Raw genomic sequence first — 17,529 nt, 5'->3', positions numbered from 1 at the left:
TAGGTAAGGTAGGTCTACACCTGTAGTATTCAGCATTTCACTGTAAGGTGTACACCTGTAGTATTCAGCATTTCACTGTGAGGTCTACTACACCTGTTGTATTCAGCATTTCACTAAGGTCTACACCTGTTGTATTCAGCATTTCACTGTAAGGTCCACACCTGTTGTGTTCGGCACAACTGACAAATACAATTTGATTTGAAACTATTATGTAATCAATGAGTAGTAATGGTGCAGTATAATGTTTTTTTTGTATAATTTAAATTTAACCAGTTTAACCAGTTCAGAACCAATTCTTATTTCAATGAAGGCCTACCCTGGCCAAACCCAGACGACGCTGGGCCAATTGTGCGCCACCCTATGGGATTCCCAATCACGGCTGGATGTGATGCAGCCTGGATTCGAACCAGGTACTGCAGTGTCTTAGACCACTGCACCACTCGGGTTAGGAAAATATGCCTCATTTAAAACATGATCATGTAGACTACTTCAGCTAAAACATGCCAGGAGGTGAAGCTGTAAACTAGACTACTTACTGGAGAGAGTACCGCTGCACCGCCATCTTTTAGATAGGACCCACCTAAAAAATAATGAAACACATGCAGTGTTTGTATGATACCATTAAGCGTCATCACCCTCTGATTTGCCATGAATGCAGCATTCTGTTTTGCGGCGAAATCACGGTATTATTCATATGAAAACGTTAGTTTATGACCTTATGAGACAATTTAAATAAAGGGAACGTTCTCTAAAGTTGTAGTGACGTTCGTTCAATAATTAGGCTACTTCAAGGAAACAAGGGAGGAATGAAGGACGCATGCACAATATTCTAACACGTCCCGGTGACTGGCTGTAGTCTGGCTACGTCATCTGTTTCGACGCCCTGGAAGGTTCAGCTGTCAATCACATGGGTCCAATATGGACGACCTGGTAATGCAGCAAAGCCCGTGTTAGGACTGGAGGGGGCCAGAATAGAAACAAGAAAAACTTGCAAGTAAGGACAAAACTAATTGCATACATTTTGTCGTATAAATGTAGATGAAGTGAGCGACATCGGCGAGTGTATAGGACGTGAAACGCTTCTGTCCTTGCAGTTGTTATGACCTAGCGCGTTAAGTTAGTTAGCTTGGATGCAGCTAGCCGCATCGCTAAAGTAAACTCATGTATTTATGGTTAACCGAACACTAACGCTAGTATGATTACACATCAAGTAATCCAACAGTTTAGCTAAAAACAAGTGTGTGGTAACTAGTGTAGATATGTTTTGTAGCTATAACGTTGTCTTACTGTCGAAGTAACATTTAGCTAGCCAAACAGTAGCCTGCAGATCCGAACCGCTTTGCTTACAGCTGCACTACGGTCGGACATCATTCCCGTGTATATTATATAAAGACACCGCGGAGCCGGCGGTAGATAAAGCTCGGAGAAAATGTACCTCTATCCGGGGATGAGAAATACATTAAACTCCGAATTGTCCAAATAGCCCAACTGTTAACGTTACACGGAGAAGATTGAACGGCGGATAGCTCGTTTTCCGGACCACGGTCCTTTTTTTTTTTTTTTTGTCCTCATGATAGAAGCCACAGCAGCCATCTTGGAACGGCGGTGTCAGCCAATCAGCGCCTTTGTTGTTCAACGCGACCCCATTCCATAATGGCTGCTCCTGCTAGCTTAGCACAATGACAATATCTGCCAGTTTACATAAACGAGCAGTCGTTCAGTCTTTCCATGTAATTGGGAAAAGTCGGAGTATAACGCATTTTCAAATTTCAAACCATAGTTTATTGTTCACGTACACAGATGTGCAGATGTTATCGTAATAATGATTGTGCCATATTGTTGTTGTTGTGTTGCTACCATGCTGTGTTTGTCATGTTGTGTTGCTGCCTTGTTATGTTGTTGTCTTAGGTCTCTCTTTATGTAGTGATGTGTCTCTTGTTGTGATGTGTGTTTTGCCCTATATTTCAATTTTTATAATCCCAGGCCCCTGTTGCTTAGTTAAATAAAGGTAACGTAAATAAAAGAGAACCGCAGGTGCAGCGAAATGCTTATGTTTCTAGGTCCAACAGTGCAGTGATACCTAGCAATAATAATAAAAAAAAATACACAACCCACAAAACTTAAGAAATATCAGAACGAGCAATGTCAGAGGCGGGAATATAAATATACTGAACAAAAATATAAAGGCAACAATTTAAACGATTTTACTGAGTTACAGTTCATATCAGGACATCAGTCAAATGAAATAAATTCATTAGGCCCTAATCTATGGATTTCATGTGGGAGGGCAAAGGCCCACCCACTGGGGAGCCAGGCCCAGCCAATTAGAATGAGTTTTTCCCCCACAAGATGGCTTTATGACAGACAGAAATACTCCTCAGTTTCATTAGGTGGCCGGTCTTAGGCGATCCCGCAGGTGAAGAAGCTGGATGTGGAGGTTCTTGGCTGGCGTGGTTACACGTGGTAATGAGGCTGGTTGGACACGCTGCCAAATTCTCTAAAACAACATTATGGCTTATGGTAGAGAAATTAACATTAAATTCTGTGGCAACAGCTCTGTTGGACATTCATGCAGTCAGCATGCCAAGTGCACGCTCCCTCAACTTGAGACGTATGTGGCATTGTGTTGTGACAAAACTGCACATTTTAGAGTGGCCTTTTGTTGCCCCCAGCACAAGGTGCACCTGTGTAATGATCATGCTCTTTCACCAGCTTCATTTTCCACACCTGTCTGGTGGATGGATTATCTTGGCAAATGAGAAATGCTCACTAACAGGGATGTGCACAGCATTTGAGAGAAACATGCTTTTTGTGCCTATGGAAAAATTATATTAGACTTGCCCCGAATCCAATCCTGCGTTGTCTAGGGTGTGTGCTTAGGGTCGTTGTCCTGTTGGAAGGTGAACCTTTGCCCCAGTCTGAGGTCCTGAACAGGTTTTCATCAAGGATCTCTCTGTACTTTGCTCCATTCATTTTTCCCTTGATCCTGACTAGTCTCCCAGTCCCTGAAAAACATCCCCACAGCATGATGCTGCCACCACTATGCTTAACCGTAGGGATGGTGCCAGGTTTCCTCCAGACATGACACTTGGCATTCTGGCCAAAGAGTTCAATCTTTTTTTCATCAGACCAGAGAATCTTGTTTCTCATGGTCTGAGAGTCTTTAGGTGCCTTTCCAAGCGGGCTGTCATGTGCCTTTTACTGAGGAGTGGCTTCCAACTGGCCACTCTACCATAAAGGCCTGATTGGTGGAGTGCTGCAGAGATGGTTGTCCTTCCAGAAAGTTCTCCCATCTCCACAGAGAAACTCTAGACAAAATACAGAGTAAAGGGTCTGAATATTTAAGTGTGTAAATGTGATTTTTGTTTAAATTTATTTTTAATTTTTAATAAATCGGAAAAAATAAAATAACCAGTTTTTGCTTTAATCCATTTAGAATTTGGCTGTAATGTTAAAATAATGTGTGAAATGTCAAGTGGTCTGTATTGTCATTCTCAATGGATGTAAAAACAGACCTTGTTTACCTGCTGTTTTGAGGTGAAGAGACATGTTACTTATGCTCCACAGCTCATTAGTGGTGGTGAGTTAAGACCATCAGACCATACTATCACATGGGCACATTTTATAAGTCTACATTTGCGTGCAGGTCAGGTAGCACAGACCTACTTCTATGTCCTTTACTCAACATGGCCAGGTAGCACAGACCTACTTCTATGTCCTTTACTCAACATGGCCAGGTAGCACAGACCTACTTCTATGTCCTTTACTCAACATGGCCCGGTAGCACAGACCTACTTCTATGTCCTTTACTCAACATGGCCAGATAGCACAGACCTACTTCTATGTCCTTTACTCAACATGGCCCGGTAGCACAGACCTACTTCTATGTCCTTTACTCAACATGGCCAGGTAGCACAGACCTACTTCTATGTCCTTTACTCAACATGGCCAGGTAGCACAGACCTACTTCTATGTCCTTTACTCAACATTGCCAGGAACGCTTCAAACAAAAGACAATGAATAAATTGACAACTGATAAATTAAATAAACCAAAACTTCTTTTTCACGAGTCCCCCTCCGACAATGAGAACAGGAAGTCTGTAATAATAATAATAATAAATATTTGAATGAATTAACAGAAATGACTGAAACCAAACAAACGTAGATTTAAGAAATGCTGTGTGTGTGTGAACTGTACTGTGTTTTAGCTTGGAAAATACGACCACATGATCATGTTGCAGCATTATGGCTGTTTTCCTGAAGAAGTTCAATTCTGAATTCAAGGTTAATTCACTTCAGGGACGATAACATACTTTGTGTTTCCTTGGCCACGATGATAAGATGAAACTACTAAATATTGCTGTCTCTGGCTTTTGGGGAAGACAAACATCTAACCCCATTGCGAGCTAGCTTCATCAGCTACCTAGCTCATGTGCTAGTTACCCCAATTTTGTTTGCCAGATATCACGGCTCTATGTGGCTGGCATTATGCAACCGTTTACTATTATTGGCCCCCACAAAATAATTATTAAATTGTTAAAAATAGTCCTGCCCTTGTTACAAACATAGCTAGCTTGCAAACGTGTTCGCTAGCTGAGTATCGTCACCTAGGAAACAGGCTTTTAAAATGTCAAAGATAGCTAGCTGCTGATGTACTGAGGCCGTATTTGTGTTGAATAATTTTCTTCTATTTCTAGGTTTTGGTGCGGTTGCAGCCAGGAGAGAAAACGTAAATATGCCTACTCCGTATTTTACACTGGATGCCCAACTGAGGTTCCATGACAAATGGCTGAAGATAGACTTGCAGGTAAGACTCTCTTCACTGCCATGACACCTCTTGGCTGGAAAGCAGGCCTATTGTACAATGAAACGGTGATCGTGTTTTCGTTCTTTTAAACATCATGTCGACACCACCTTTTTATTATTTAAAACCTTGAACATGGAGGTAGATGTGTTGCCTAGAGATGAACACCCTGCAGGGGTCGCCAACCTGTCCTCCTGCAAGGCTACTGGGTGTGTACGCCCCACACAATACACCTGATTCCAGGTTTATTTATTATGTTTGCTTTCAGTTCCCTTCTGTATTTTGGAGTAATCTAGTGAGACTGACTGGGTCTCTGATCTCAGATGGAAGATTAGCACAGTTACCCTGTGGTAGTGATGGTATTATCGGGCCAATGAATCGGTCTTCCTCAACCGGTCTATATCCAATATGTGCATTGGGCCCACTGCAGTTTAAAGGGCATACTGGTTTCGATCAAAGTAAGCTGCAGAACTCCAGCATTGGGCCCACTGCAGTTTAAAGGGGATACTGGTTTCGATCAAAGTAAGCTGCAGAACTCCAGCATTGGGCCCACTGCAGTTTAAAGGGGATACTGGTTTCGATCAAAGTAAGCTGCAGAACTCCAGCATTGGGCCCACTGCAGTTTAAAGGGGATACTTCAGGATGTTGGCAATGATGCCCTTTATCTACTTCCCCAGAGTCAGATGAACTTTTAACGCAATTGACGAGAAGTCTATGGGTTTCTGCCAGCGGAGTTGGCTAAATGGCCTCATTGACAAAATCCTTGAAGTGTCCCTTTTAAACATTCAAGCTGACTGTGTGAAATTATGCAATGTGACGTTTGTGTTTATTTTTCTTCCCGACATCTGATCTAGTATTGCACAAGTATTCCTCTAAATGCTTGTTACCATAATTAGACTGGCAGCTCTCAACGATGTCCAAATGTGTATCCCAAATAGCAGCCTGTTTCGTATGTAGGCCCACAGGACTCCGGTCAGAAGTAGTGCACTATATAGAGAATGGGATACTGTTTAGGACACGGGCTGAGAGTTTTCCAGTTCCTTCCTGTCCGACACATGACTTGGATGTTCGTCTGCCTGGTGTCGGCCATGTTATTGACATTGGAAGCTGAATCTTTGAAAGCCTGTTTTGGCTGTTAGTCCATTTAAGTCAATAGGTCTTGGATTACTTGATGAAGCAATGTGAGTAGCGTAAGCCTTTATTTCTTCACTCATTGACACATGGATTTAATTGCGCTGTTTTCCCAGACCTTCAAATGGCACGCTATTCATTCAGTAACTTCAGCAATATATCTATCTATCAGCCTACTGCCCCACGTTATGTCCCTGACAACAGCCTACTGCCCACGTTATGTCCCTGACAACATTATTCAACCTACTGCCCCACGTTATGTCCCTGACAACATTATTCAACCTACTGCCCCACGTTATGTCCCTGACAACATTATTCAACCTACTGCCCACGTTATGTCCCTGACAACATTATTCAACCTACTGCCCCACGTTATGTCCCTGACATTATTCAACCTACTGCCCCACGTTATGTCCCTTACAACATTATTCAACCTACTGCCCTGACAACATTATTCACCCTACGTTATGTCCCTGACAACATTATTCAACCTACTGCCCACGTTATGTCCCTGACAACATTATTCAACCTACTGCCCCACGTTATGTCCCTGACAACATTATTCTGCCTACTGCCCCACGTTATGTCCCTGACAACATTATTCAACCTACTGCCCACGTTATGTCCATTATTCAACCTGACAAACATTATTCAACCTACTGCATTATTCAACCTACTGCCCCCGTTATGTCCCTGACAACATTATTCAACCTATTCAACCCACGTTATGTCCCTGACAACATTATTCAACCTACTGCCCACGTTATGTCCCTGACAACATTATTCAACCTACTGCCCACGTTATGTCCCTGACCCTGACATTATTCAACCTACTGCCCACGTTATGTCCCTGACAACATTATTCAACCTACTGCCCACGTTATGTCCCTGACAACATTATTCAACCTACTGCCCACGTTATGTCCCTGACAACATTATTCAACCTACTGCCCACGTTATGTCCCTGACAACATTATTCAACCTACTGCCCCACGTTATGTCCCTGACAACATTATTCAACCTACTGCCCCACGTTATGTCCCTGACCTTACTGCCCCACGTGTCCCTGACAACATTATTCAACCTACTTATGTCCCTGACAACATTATTCAACCTACTGCCCACGTTATGTCCCTGACAACAGCCTACTGCCCCACGTTATGTCCCTGACAACATTATTCAACCTACTGCCCCACGTTATGTCCCTGACAACAGCCTACTGCCCCACGTTATGTCCCTGACAACATTATTCAACCTACTGCCCCACGTTATGTCCCTGACAACATTATTCAGCCTACTGCCCCACGTTATGTCCCTGACAACATTATTCAACCTACTGCCCACGTTATGTCCCTGACAACAGCCTACTGCCCCACGTTATGTCCCTGACAACATTATTCAACCTACTGCCCCACGTTATGTCCCTGACAACATTATTCAACCTACTGCCCACGTTATGTCCCTGACAACATTATTCAGCCTACTGCCCCACGTTATGTCCCTGACAACATTATTCAACCTACTGCCCACGTTATGTCCCTGACAACATTATTCAACCTACTGCCCCACGTTATGTCCCTGACAACATTATTCAGCCTACTGCCCACGTTATGTCCCTGACAACATTATTCAACCTACTGCCCACGTTATGTCCCTGACAACATTATTCAACCTACTGCCCACGTTATGTCCCTGACAACATCCCTATATAATACACTTCTATAGACCAGAGCCCTATTCCCTATATAGTGGTACTACTATAGACCAGAGCCCTATTCCCTATATAATACACTTCTATAGACCAGAGCCCTATTCCCTATATAGTGGTACTACTATAGACCAGAGCCCTATTCCCTATATAGTGGTACTACTATAGACCAGAGCCCTATTCCCTATATAGTGGTACTACTATAGACCAGAGCCCTATTCCCTATATAGTGGTACTACTATAGACCAGAGCCCTATTCCCTATATAATACACTTCTATAGACCAGAGCCCTATTCCCTATATAGTGGTACTACTATAGACCAGAGCCCTATTCCCTTTATAGTGCACTACTTTAGACCAGAGCCATATTCCCTATATAATACACTTCTATAGACCAGAGCCCTATTCCCTATATAATACACTTCTATAGACCAGAGCCCTATTCCCTATATAGTGGTACTACTATAGACCAGAGCCCTATTCCCTATATAGTGGTACTACTATAGACCAGAGCCCTATTCCCTATATAATACACTTCTATAGACCAGAGCCCTATTCCCTATATAGTGGTACTACTATAGACCAGAGCCCTATTCCCTTTATAGTGCACTACTTTAGACCAGAGCCATATTCCCTATATAGTGCACTACTTTAGACCAGAGCCATATTCCCTATATAGTGTACTACTTTAGACCAGAGCCATATTCCCTATATAGTGCACTACTGTTGACCTGGGCGCCCTATTCCTTATATAGTGCACTACTGTTGACCTGGGCGCCCTATTCCTTATATAGTGCACTACTGTTGACCTGGGCGCCCTATTCCTTATATAGTGCACTACTGTTGACCTGGGCGCCCTATTCCTTGGCTAGGCCGTTGTTGTTCTGACTGTTTCCGTGTGGGTATGTTTTGAAAGGCACGGTATAAACTCTAAGTTGATGTGTTTTCCTGTGGCAGCGAGTGTTCTCTCCAGAAGGGCTGAGTGAGATGTGGAATGAGATGGTGAAGGATGAAGAGATCACTTTCAATGGAGAAGAATCGGCTCACCCAGGTAGGAACTACAATACCCATCTACCCTGTACCTTTCCATGACAACAATACCCCTGGACCTTTTAAATATATTAGTATATTATTATTATTTTTTAAACTATTTTTTTTTCTATATATATATATTTATTTATTTGTAATAATGACAATTACAACAATACTGAATGAACACTTATTTTAACTTAATATAATACATCAATAAAATCTATTTAGTCTCAAATAAATAATGAATCATGTTCAATTTGGTTTAAATAATGCAAAAACAAAGTGTTGGAGAAGAAAGTAAAAGTGCAATATGTGCCATATAAAACATTCCTTGCTCAGAACATATGAAAGCTGTTGCTTCCATATACCCTGTTTAAGAAGTTTTAGGTTGTAGTTATTATAGGATTATTTCTCTCTCTACCATGTGTATTTCATGTACCTTTGACTATTGGATGTTCTAATAGGCACTTTAGTATTGCCAGCCTAATCTCAGGAGTTGATAGGCTTCTTGGGGATAGGCGTCCCATTGTCGGGACAGTTGTGAACCATGCAGCGCCTTGTGTCACCATCGCAGATTCTAGAGAAACAACAAATGTCGGAACATATAAGTGTCTATATATCGTCTGAAAGCTTAAATTCTTGTTAATATAACTGCACTGTCCAATTTACAGTAGATATTACTGTGAAAAAATGCCATGCTATTGTTTAAGGAGAGCTCCTAACAACAAAACACTTTTTTTCACCACGAAAGGTTTGATAAATTCATCTCTGAAGGTGAAATGTGTACTTACATTCTGAAGTCTTGCTCTGATTAATCATCCAAAGGGTCCCAGAGATAACATGAAGTGTCGTTTTGTTAGATAAAATACTTTTTCATATCCTAAAAAGGTCCATATAGAATGCGCAATCTATTTCCCCCCCCCACTTGTTCATTTTGCAAAGAAAGGAATCTGTGAAAATCTAACCCTAAAGGTTATTTCAACCAGTCAAATCACGTTCATATTTATTCCTCAGAGATCCTAGAACGTAACCAGACTTCACTATATCATTAGGGGTGTAGCATATCCTATAGGACACCAAATATGGTCAGAGAGCGACGCCCTTATGGCACGCCGATGACGCGGCCGTTCTTCATTTGATCAACTGTATCATTGTCAAATAAGTACCAATTGGGGTCAAACGAAGCTAGCTAGATAGCCAATGAGCTGGGTTTTACGGGAGTATCCGGAAACCCTGTATCTGTTGTAAAATGTAGCTACTAACCTTGTGCGACAGCATGCCTTTTCCTTTTGGACAAAAATTAAGCCTGAAACCTTGAACAGACTGCTGACACCCTGTGGAAGCCATAGGAAAGGCATCCAGGGATCCATCTATTTGACAATATGACCTTTCTCATGCATTTTCTAAGAGGATGTTATCTCTCTCTCAAATTGTTTTTTTCTTTGTATGTTCTCCTACCGTATCTATTGTGTTATATTCTCCTACATTATTTTAACATTTCTATAAACTGCAAAGTGTTTTCTTTCCAATGGTACCAATTATATTCATATCCTGGCTTCAGGGCCTGAGCAACTGGCAGTTTACTTTGGGCACGTCATTCAGACAGGAAGTGGAGAAAAAAGGGGTCTAGCCCTATCATCCCCCGTTTGGCGAAGTAGGCTGTGATTGGACGATAAATTAACAGGCACCACATTGATTATATGCAACCCAGGACAAGCTAGTTAACTACACATGGTTGATGATAGTCACTAGTTAAACTAGTAATATGTGAAGATTGATTGTTTTTTATAAGATAAGTTTACCTTACCGTGGCTCCTTGCTGCATTCACATAACAGGTAGTCAGCCTGCCACGCAGTCTCCTCGTGGAGTAACAGGTAGTCAGCCTGCCACGCAGTCACCTCGTGGAGTAACAGGTAGTCAGCCTGCCACGCAGTCACCTCGTGGAGTAACAGGTAGTCAGCCTGCCACGCAGTCACCTCGTGGAGTAACAGGTAGTCAGCCTGCCACGCAGTCACCTCGTGGAGTAACAGGTAGTCAGCCTGCCACGCAGTCACCTCGTGGAGTAACAGGTAGTCAGCCTGCCACGCAGTCACCTCGTGGAGTAACAGGTAGTCAGCCTGCCACGCAGTCTCCTCGTGGAGTAACAGGTAGTCAGCCTGCCACGCAGTCTCCTCGTGGAGTAACAGGTAGTCAGCCTGCCACGCAGTCACCTCGTGGAGTAACAGGTAGTCAGCCTGCCACGCAGTCACCTCGTGGAGTAACAGGTAGTCAGCCTGCCACGCAGTCTCCTCGTGGAGTAACAGTTAGTCAGCCTGCCACGCAGTCTCCTCGTGGAGTAACAGGTAGTCAGCCTGCCACGCAGTCACCTCGTGGAGTAACAGGTAGTCAGCCTGCCACGCAGTCACCTCGTGGAGTAACAGGTAGTCAGCCTGCCACGCAGTCACCTCGTGGAGTAACAGGTAGTCAGCCTGCCACGCAGTCACCTCGTGGAGTAACAGGTAGTCAGCCTGCCACGCAGTCACCTCGTGGAGTAACAGGTAGTCAGCCTGCCACGCAGTCTCCTCGTGGAGTAACAGGTAGTCACAGGTAACAGGTAGTCCTCGTGGAATGCAATGTAATCGGCCATGATCTGTCTAATTGGTGTCCCAAAATGCCGATTACCGAGTGTTATGAAAACTTGAAATCGGCCCTAATTAATCGGCATTCCGACTCACTCACACAATATGTGAGCACACTGTGAATTACTTGAGTTGCTCTCGCCTGGCCCTCATATTTATGGTCCCTGATCTGTTGACCATTGAAAAATTAAATAGCTAGGATAATTCTAGGAAAAATACTGTGAAAAATATTTTAAATGAAACTTAAATAATTAATTTGCACTTACTGTGTTTGCTACTTTATTTGTTATCGTTTATGACTCTGGATTGCAGGAAATGGCAGTTACAGGTGTTCAAAAACAAACATTTTTTAAATCTGTGAGTCCAAAGCATCACTCATCAGCACCACCTTGTTAAAGAAGCCAGGATTTATTGTTTGCTTAGGAGCTAGGATGCCAGAAGCCAGAAGAGGACTGGCCACCCCACATAGCCTGGTTCCTCTCTAGGTTTCTTCCTAGGTTCTGGCCTTTCTAGGGAGTTTTTCCTAGCCACCGTGCTTCTACACCTGCATTGCTTGCTGTTTGGGGTTTTAGGCTGGGTTTCTGTACAGCACTTTGAGATATCAGCTGATGTAAGAAGGGCTATATAAATAAATTTGATGCGAGGAGATGAATGTGATGGTTCTGTAATGCTGCGTATGTTTGTCTCCTCCCTCCAGAAGACTGCACTGATTGCTTCGGTACTCAGAAGAAGGAAGAATCCAACGATAAAGAGAAGAAGGAAGAGGAGGAAGTGTCGACATCTGTTCATCACTCTATCATCGAGACATGGGACTGGGGGCGGCAGCCAGGTGGGTGTTTATCCATCACTCAATCATCGAGACATGGGACTGGGGGCGAGGTGTAAATGATGAATCAGACACCTTATTGATAGCAACCGCTCATGGTCCTCCTAGAATCAGACACCTTATCGATAGCAACCGCTCATGGTCCTCCTAGAATCAGACACCTTATTGATAGCAACAGCTCATGGTCCTCCTAGAATCAGACACCTTATCGATAGCAACCGCTCATGGTCCTCCTAGAATCAGACACCTTATTGATAGCAACAGCTCATGGTCCTCCTGGAATCAGACACCTTATCGATAGCAACAGCTCATGGTCCTCCTAGAATCAGACACCTTATTGATAGCAACAGCTCATGGTCCTCCTAGAATCAGACACCTTATTGATAGCAACCGCTCATGGTCCTCCTAGAATCAGACACCTTATTGATAGCAACAGCTCATGGTCCTCCTGGAATCAGACACCTTATCGATAGCAACAGCTCATGGTCCTCCTAGAATCAGACACCTTATTGATAGCAACAGCTCATGGTCCTCCTAGAATCAGACACCTTATTGATGGCAACCGCTCATGGTCCTCCTAGAATCAGACACCTTATTGATAGCAACCGCTCATGGTCCTCCTAGAATCAGACACCTTATTGATAGCAACAGCTCATGGTCCTCCTAGAATCAGACACCTTATCGATAGCAACAGCTCATGGTCCTCCTGGAATCAGACACCTTATCGATAGCAACAGCTCATGGTCCTCCTAGAATCAGACACCTTATTGATAGCAACAGCTCATGGTCCTCCTAGAATCAGACACCTTATCGATAGCAACCGCTCATGGTCCTCCTAGAATCAGACACCTTATTGATAGCAACCGCTCATGGTCCTCCTAGAATCAGACACCTTATTGATAGCAACAGCTCATGGTCCTCCTGGAATCAGACACCTTATTGATAGCAACAGCTCATGGTCCTCCTAGAATCAGACACCTTATTGATGGCAACCGCTCATGGTCCTCCTAGAATCAGACACCTTATTGATAGCAACCGCTCATGGTCCTCCTAGAATCAGACACCTTATCGATAGCAACAGCTCATGGTCCTCCTGGAATCAGACACCTTATCGATAGCAACAGCTCATGGTCCTCCTAGAATCAGACACCTTATCGATAGCAACAGCTCATGGTCCTCCTGGAATCAGACACCTTATTGACAGCAACAGCTCATGGTCCTCCTAGAATCAGACACCTTATCGATAGCAACAGCTCATGGTCCTCCTGGAATCAGACACCTTATTGACAGCAACAGCTCATGGTCCTCCTAGAATCATACATTTTTTTGGCTCAATGGAGGAACGTAGTCAGAGAAATGCTGATGAATGTCTTGCTCGAGTTGTGTATGCAACTGGTTCACCTCTGATGCTCACAGGCAACGTGTATTGGAAGAGATTTCTGAACGTTCTTCACCCAGCATACACCCCTCCAAACAGCTTTATCTACTAATTTGCTGGATGCAGAGTTCAACAGAGTTCAAGTGAAGGTCAAGCAAATCCTAGAAAAGCAGATTGTATTGCAATCATCCCTGATGGGTGGTCGAATGTTCGTGGGCGAGGAATAATTAATGACATCATCTCCACCCCTCAACCAGTATTCTACAAGAGCACAGACACAAGGGACAATAGACAAACCGATATCTACATTACAGATGAGCTGTAGGCAGTCATCAATGACCTTGGACCACAGAAGGTATTTGCACTGGTGACAGACAATGCTGCGAACATGAAGGCTGCTTGGTCTAAAGTGGAGGAGTCCTACCCTCACATCACACCCATTGGCTGTGCTGCTCATGCATTGAATCTGCTCCTCAAGGACATCATGGCACTGATACAATGGATACACTCTACAAGAGAGCCAAGTAAATGGTTAAGTATGTGAATGGTCATCAATCTACCTCACCAAGCAAAGTGAGAAGAATAAGAGCCCCACATTGAAGCTTCCCAGCAACACCCGTTGGGTGGTGTTGTCATCATGTTTGACAGTCTCCTGGAGGGGAAGGAGTCTCTCCGAGAAATGGCCATATCACAGTCTGCCGATATGGACAGCCCCATCAAGAGGATCCTCCTGGATGGTGTATTTTGGGAGAGAGTGGTAAGCAGCCTGAAACCTATAGCAGTAGCCATTGCACGGATTGAGGGTGACAATGCCGTCCTGTCTGATGTTCAGACTCTGCTTGCAGATGTAAGAGAAGAAATCCGTACTGCCCTGCCCACTTCACTGTTGCTCCAAGCAGAGGAAACTGCTGTTCTGAAATGCATCAAAAAGCGTGAGGACTTCTGCCTGAAGCCCAAACACGCCGCAGCGTACCTGTTGGACCCCAAGTATGCTGGCAAGAGCATCCTGTCTGGTGCAGAGATCAACAAGGCCTATGGTGTCATCACTGCCGTGTCTCGCCACCTTGGCCTGGACGAGGGCAAGGTTCTTGGCAGTCTGGCGAAGTACACTTCCAACCAAGGGCTTTGGGATGGAGATGCGATATGGCAGTCATGCCAACATATCTCATCAGCCACCTGGTGGAAGGGACTTTGTGGATCTGAGGCTCTTTCCTCTGTTGCCTCCATCATCCTCCAAATCCCACCAACATCAGCCACCTCAGAGCGCAACTGGTCCTTGTTTGGGAACACACACACCAAAGCACGCAACAGGCTGACCAATATAAGGGTTGAAACATTGGTGGTCATCCAGGCAAATCTGATGCTTTTTGAGCCTGACAACGAGCCATCCTCAAGGTTGGAAAGTGACAGTGAAGATGAGGCCTCAGAGTCTGATGTTCAAGAGGTGGACATGGAGGAGGTGCAGGGAGAAGACATGGAAGTCTGAGAGGAAGACAACCAAAGCTTTCGTTTCTAGACTATCATTTTACAGATGTATGTTGAAAATGTTTTTGGGAGATGCGATGGATCATTCAATATTTGCTTTGTTGTTCAGTGAAATCATCCCATGTGAAGAGTCAACTAATTTAATTAAAGTTCAATTCGTAACTAAATAGGTTTTTTTTTTTTTTCTATTGGAAGGAATGAATCATTTACAATTATGTCTACTTATGTTAAGGTAAATATATCCAATGGTATAAACATCTACATTTTAAATGGTAATTCCCATATATTCCCGTTAATTTCCACAGAAAGTTTCCACCTCCTGAATATGTGCAACCCTACTTGACTCGAGTCTTCAACCTGCTTACTGCTTGTAGGCTGCTGTTTCGGTCTGAGATGTTGTTGTCTCAGACGAAATCATCACAATCATGGTTTTAAATAATGCATCTCTTGCTAATTGCAGTTCTGACATCAGACGTTGTAGCTGCTTTTTTGTATACAAGCCCAGAGGATAGTGTAATGTTAAAATGGAGTGCTGTGTTGACAGCAATGGACTCTCCACTTCTACATGTGACTGAGATATTGGAATAGTGACCCTTTCCCCACCTGGCTGTCCCCTCTGAATTCTGACTGGTCTCCTGCTGGTGTGCCTCTCCTGGCACGCGAGGTGTGACTGGACTATCAAATGACTGGACAGACTGCAGGCCAGGACGGTTATGTCTAGTGTTTCATTTGGGTACCACTCCAACTCCAGCACCAACCCCTACGGTATGCTCTGCTGGGTCTGGTCTGGTCCTATCCCCAAACCCCCACGGTACGCTCTGCTTGGTCTAGTCTGGTCCTATCCCCAAACCCCCACGGTATGCTCTGCTGAGCCTAGTCCTATCCCCAAACCCCACGGTATGCTCTGCTGGGTCTGGTCTGGTCCTATCCCCAAACCCCACGGTATGCTCTGCTGGGTCTGGTCCTATCCCCAAACCCCACGGTATGCTCTGCTGGGTCTAGTCTGGTCCTATCCCCAAACCCCACGGTATGCTCTGCTGGGTCTAGTCTGGTCCTATCCCCAAACCCACACGGTATGCTCTGCTGGGTCTAGTCTGGTCCTATCCCCAAACCCCACGGTATGCTCTGCTGGGTCTAGTCTGGTCCTATCCCCAAACCCCCACGGTATGCTCTGCTGGGTCTGGTTCTATCCCCAAACCCCCACTGTATGCTCTGCTTGGTCTAGTCTGGTCCTATCCCCAAACCCCCACGGTATGCTCTGCTGGGTCTGGTTCTATCCCCAAACCCCCACGGTATGCTCTGCTGGGTCTAGTCTGGTCCTATCCCCAAACCCCCACGCTATGCTCTGCTGGGTCTGGTTCTATCCCCAAACCCCCACGGTATGCTCTGCTTGGTCTAGTCTAGTCCTATCCCCAAACCCCCACGCTATGCTCTGCTGGGTCTAGTCTGGTCCTATCCCCAAACCCCCACGGTATGCTCTGCTGGGTCTGGTCCTATCCCCAAACCCCCACGTTATGCTCTGCTGGGTCTAGTCTGGTCCTATCCCCAAACCCCCACGCTATGCTCTGCTGGGTCTGGTCCTATCCCCAAACCCCCACGGTATGCTCTGCTGGGTCTGGTCTGGTCCTATCCCCAAACCCCCACGTTATGCTCTGCTGGGTCTAGTCTGGTCCTATCCCCAAACCCCCACGCTATGCTCTGCTGGGTCTGGTCCTATCCCCAAACCCCCACGGTATGCTCTGCTGGGTCTAGTCTGGTCCTATCCCCAAACCCCCACGCTATGCTCTGCTGGGTCTGGTCCTATCCCCAAACCCCCACGGTATGCTCTGCTGGGTCTGGTCCTATCCCCAAACCCCCACGGTATGCTCTGCTGGGTCTGGTCTGGTCCTATCCCCAAAACCCACATTATGCTCTGCTGGGTCGAGTCTGGCCCTATCCCCAAACCCCCACGGTATGCTCTGCTGGGTCTGTCCCTATCCCCAAACCCCCATGGTATGCTCTGCTGGGTCGAGTCTGGTCCTATCCCCAAACCCCCACGGTATGCTCTGCTGGGTCGAGTCTGGCCCTATCCCCAAACCCCCACGGTATGCTCTACTGGGTCGAGTCTGGCCCTATCCCCAAACCCCCACGGTATGCTCTGCTGGGTCGAGTCTGGCCCTATCCCCAAACCCCCACGGTATGCTCTGCTGGGTCGAGTCTGGCCCTATCCCCAAACCCCCACGGTATGCTCTGCTGGGTCGAGTCTGGCCCTATCCCCAAACCCCCACGGTATGCTCTGCTGGGTCGAGTCTGGCCCTATCCCCAAACCCCCACGGTATGCTCTGCTGGGTCGAGTCTGGTCCTATCCCCAAACCCCCACGGTATGCTCTGCTGGGTCGAGTCTGGCCCTATCCCCAAACCCCCACGGTATGCTCTGCTGGGTCTGGTCCTATCCCCAAACCCCCACATTATGCTCTGCTGGGTCTAGTCTGGTCCTATCCCCAAACCCCCACGGTATGCTCTGCTGGGTCTAGTCTGGGCCTATCCCCAAACCCCCACGGTATGCT

At 45.3% G+C, this 17,529-nt stretch overlaps 1 protein-coding gene across 1 annotated transcript in view; it reads left to right on the top strand.

Annotated features, from left to right (window-relative positions):
- The first annotated feature begins 888 nt into the window (after positions 1 to 888).
- Positions 889 to 17,529, top strand: part of herc2 (HECT and RLD domain containing E3 ubiquitin protein ligase 2) — a 326,293-nt gene continuing 309,652 nt past the window's right edge. Inside the window, 4 exon segments of the mRNA XM_065008536.1 lie at positions 889 to 994; positions 4,698 to 4,807; positions 8,601 to 8,694; positions 11,992 to 12,123. Coding sequence (XP_064864608.1) covers positions 4,736 to 4,807; positions 8,601 to 8,694; positions 11,992 to 12,123 — 298 coding nt within the window. The 5' untranslated portion in view covers positions 889 to 994; positions 4,698 to 4,735.

This window comes from Oncorhynchus nerka, linkage group LG24 (assembly GCF_034236695.1).
Source record: "Oncorhynchus nerka isolate Pitt River linkage group LG24, Oner_Uvic_2.0, whole genome shotgun sequence".
In the NCBI taxonomy this organism is placed as follows: Eukaryota; Metazoa; Chordata; class Actinopteri; order Salmoniformes; family Salmonidae; genus Oncorhynchus; species Oncorhynchus nerka.
The sequence above is the reverse complement of the archived record's forward strand: the minus strand, read 5'-3'. Positions and strand labels throughout refer to the sequence as shown.